The sequence below is a fragment of the Priapulus caudatus genome, unplaced genomic scaffold (assembly GCF_000485595.1).
Source record: "Priapulus caudatus unplaced genomic scaffold, Priapulus_caudatus-5.0.1 Scaffold847, whole genome shotgun sequence".
In the NCBI taxonomy this organism is placed as follows: Eukaryota; Metazoa; Priapulida; class Priapulimorpha; order Priapulimorphida; family Priapulidae; genus Priapulus; species Priapulus caudatus.
The window spans coordinates 43,110-45,400 of NW_014577908.1; the positions used below are offsets into that span (position 1 = coordinate 43,110).

General features: G+C 45.4%; 1 protein-coding gene across 1 annotated transcript in view; it reads left to right on the plus strand.

The window, feature by feature from the left end:
- Window positions 1-1,725: 1,725 nt before the first annotated feature.
- Window positions 1,726-2,291, plus strand: part of LOC106813942 (cytochrome P450 2C23-like) — a 2,792-nt gene continuing 2,226 nt past the window's right edge. Inside the window, exons 1-2 of the mRNA XM_014818188.1 lie at window positions 1,726-1,786; window positions 1,993-2,276. Coding sequence (XP_014673674.1) covers window positions 1,726-1,786; window positions 1,993-2,276 — 345 coding nt within the window. The remainder of the gene's footprint in view (window positions 1,787-1,992; window positions 2,277-2,291) is intronic.

The window sequence follows — 2,291 nt, forward strand, 5'->3', positions numbered from 1 at the left end:
AAAGCAGTGCATATACAACATGAAGAAAAAATAGATACAAGAAAACAAAACTTCAGTATAGCCTGTGCAGGCAAAGTGATTAAGGTGCACTTTACCATCATTTCGACACTCATGTACGTACATCATTATATCACATGATATACATTATAAATCTCACACACTCGAGAATACGGAAGGAGAGAGCAGATCTTATTGAAGTTTTTCAAACTCATCCAGGGCATAGACAAAGTAAACTATAGGATTTTTTTACTAAATCACATGTCACCCATACAGAGAGACACAGTATGAAACTTTTTAAGGACCGGAGCAGGTTAGAAATAGGAAAGCACTTTTTCTCCCAGAGAGTTGTCGACACATGGAACAGCCTCCCTCAACACACTAGTAACGTCAAAAGACGTTCTTGACTTCAAGATCAAGCTTAGCCGCATTGGTCGAGCCAGGGTTTATAAATAAGCAATAGCTGCCTAACCGCGGAATAGCCATGCATCGACATAATGCTTGTGTGTGGTTATACAGTAGATACAGTAAATACAGTAAATACAGTGAATACATATTGCATACATACATACACCCACACTCATCATTTATATAAGTGTAATATAATTACTACTATAATATTAATTACTAACTATCAAGTTATAAATTACACTGCTATAGCCCGTGATGGAGCACAACTGTCACCCCTATATTTAATCTTAGTCCATTTATACGAGCCAATAGTAGAAAATCTGAAGTCCACTGCTCTTCCTTGTCTTAAACGCATTTTCCATAAGTGTTTTTTAACTTGCCCATTTAAACTAAGTAATCATCTGGCCTGCAGAACAAAGCTGGCAGATCTACATGTGAGGTGGTAAGGGAGTTCTAAGCTTCATTTGCAAGTATATATGAGAATGTCTTGGATTTTCCATTGACCCCCACTCTTGGTTTAAAGATTGACAGCTCCCCAGCCCTAGTATGTGGCTAAAATAGTTTATCGCCCTATTAATTAAAGTGCGATATAGTCCCTTTGCGGTTCAAAGATATGGTATGTAACTTCTGGTTTTCGCCGAACCAAAATCTCTGGCTAATCAGCGCACGGATTTCAATCACGTGACTGTTCGCTGCATATTACCGCACACTGCGGCATCTCACTGTGCTTGAAATGAACGATTCTAACGAAATCTAATTATAATAGAATACTATAATGGACGGAAAATGATGGATTCGCAATAGTAGGAGTAGAGATAACCGGTCCGTGAAAAGATCGAAAGGCGCCGAAAGGCAAGGCTAATCATACGGACTTTCGGTAAAGTACGCAGATAAAGCGGGCACACACGGACGCACGTACGTACGCACAGCACGCACGCACCACGCACGCACGCGCACGCGTACGCGCACGCACACGCCACCACGCACACCCCGCACCAATGTACATGCTATTACATCGCCAACAGAGAGTTTCCAGTACGGTCAACTGACTCGTCAACAAAACACACGTGGCTTTATCCCTGGCCATGCCCCCCCCCTCATAGTCAGAGTTATAGCTTCTATACGTCACTGGCTTCTTACCATACCAACCCCATATCCGTCACTCGCTCGGCAGTTGTGGTACCGCACTGGTGCGCTGTAGACACACATATATGATTGACGCACAACACCTCAGGTAACAACTGACACAGGCAAGGTTTTTGGGTTTTCGTGCACGAGCAGGGATTTACACAAGTTGTTATATAGGAGGCTTAGTAAATGGCTTTAGCTTCTGGATTGTGTGACATTCGTGCGGTGGACAAAAACGTGCTGTATACAAGTATATAGATGTAGATAGTTGGTTTGGCCAGCAGACATTTCTCTCTCTTCCAACCCCCCCCCCCCATCTCTCTCTCTCTCTCTCTCTTCTCTTCTCTCTTTCTCTCTTCTCCTTTCTCTCTTTCTCTCTCTTCTTCTTTTTCTTCGTTCCGTTTCTCGTACTCCCTAAAATATCGCGCGATCTCACACCGGGATCTCTCTATATAGTTCCTCTCCTCCCTTCCTCGGCCTCCCTGCCCTGCTCATCACTGACGGTGGTTGCGCAGCTGCTGCAGTTTCTCAGCAGTAACATCGTCAGCGTCGTGTTTGTCGTCGTCACGGCTCTCGCGTCGTCGTACTACGTGAAGCGACCGCGTGGAGCGCCGCCCGGACCCCGCGGCTGGCACGTCGTCGGCTCCCTCTTCTCGCTGGCGGGCAACCATGGGGGGCGTTACCTGAAGAAGCTGGGTGAGCAGTACGGACCGATATTCAGCCTCTATGTGGGAGCACGGGTAAGCATATACGGC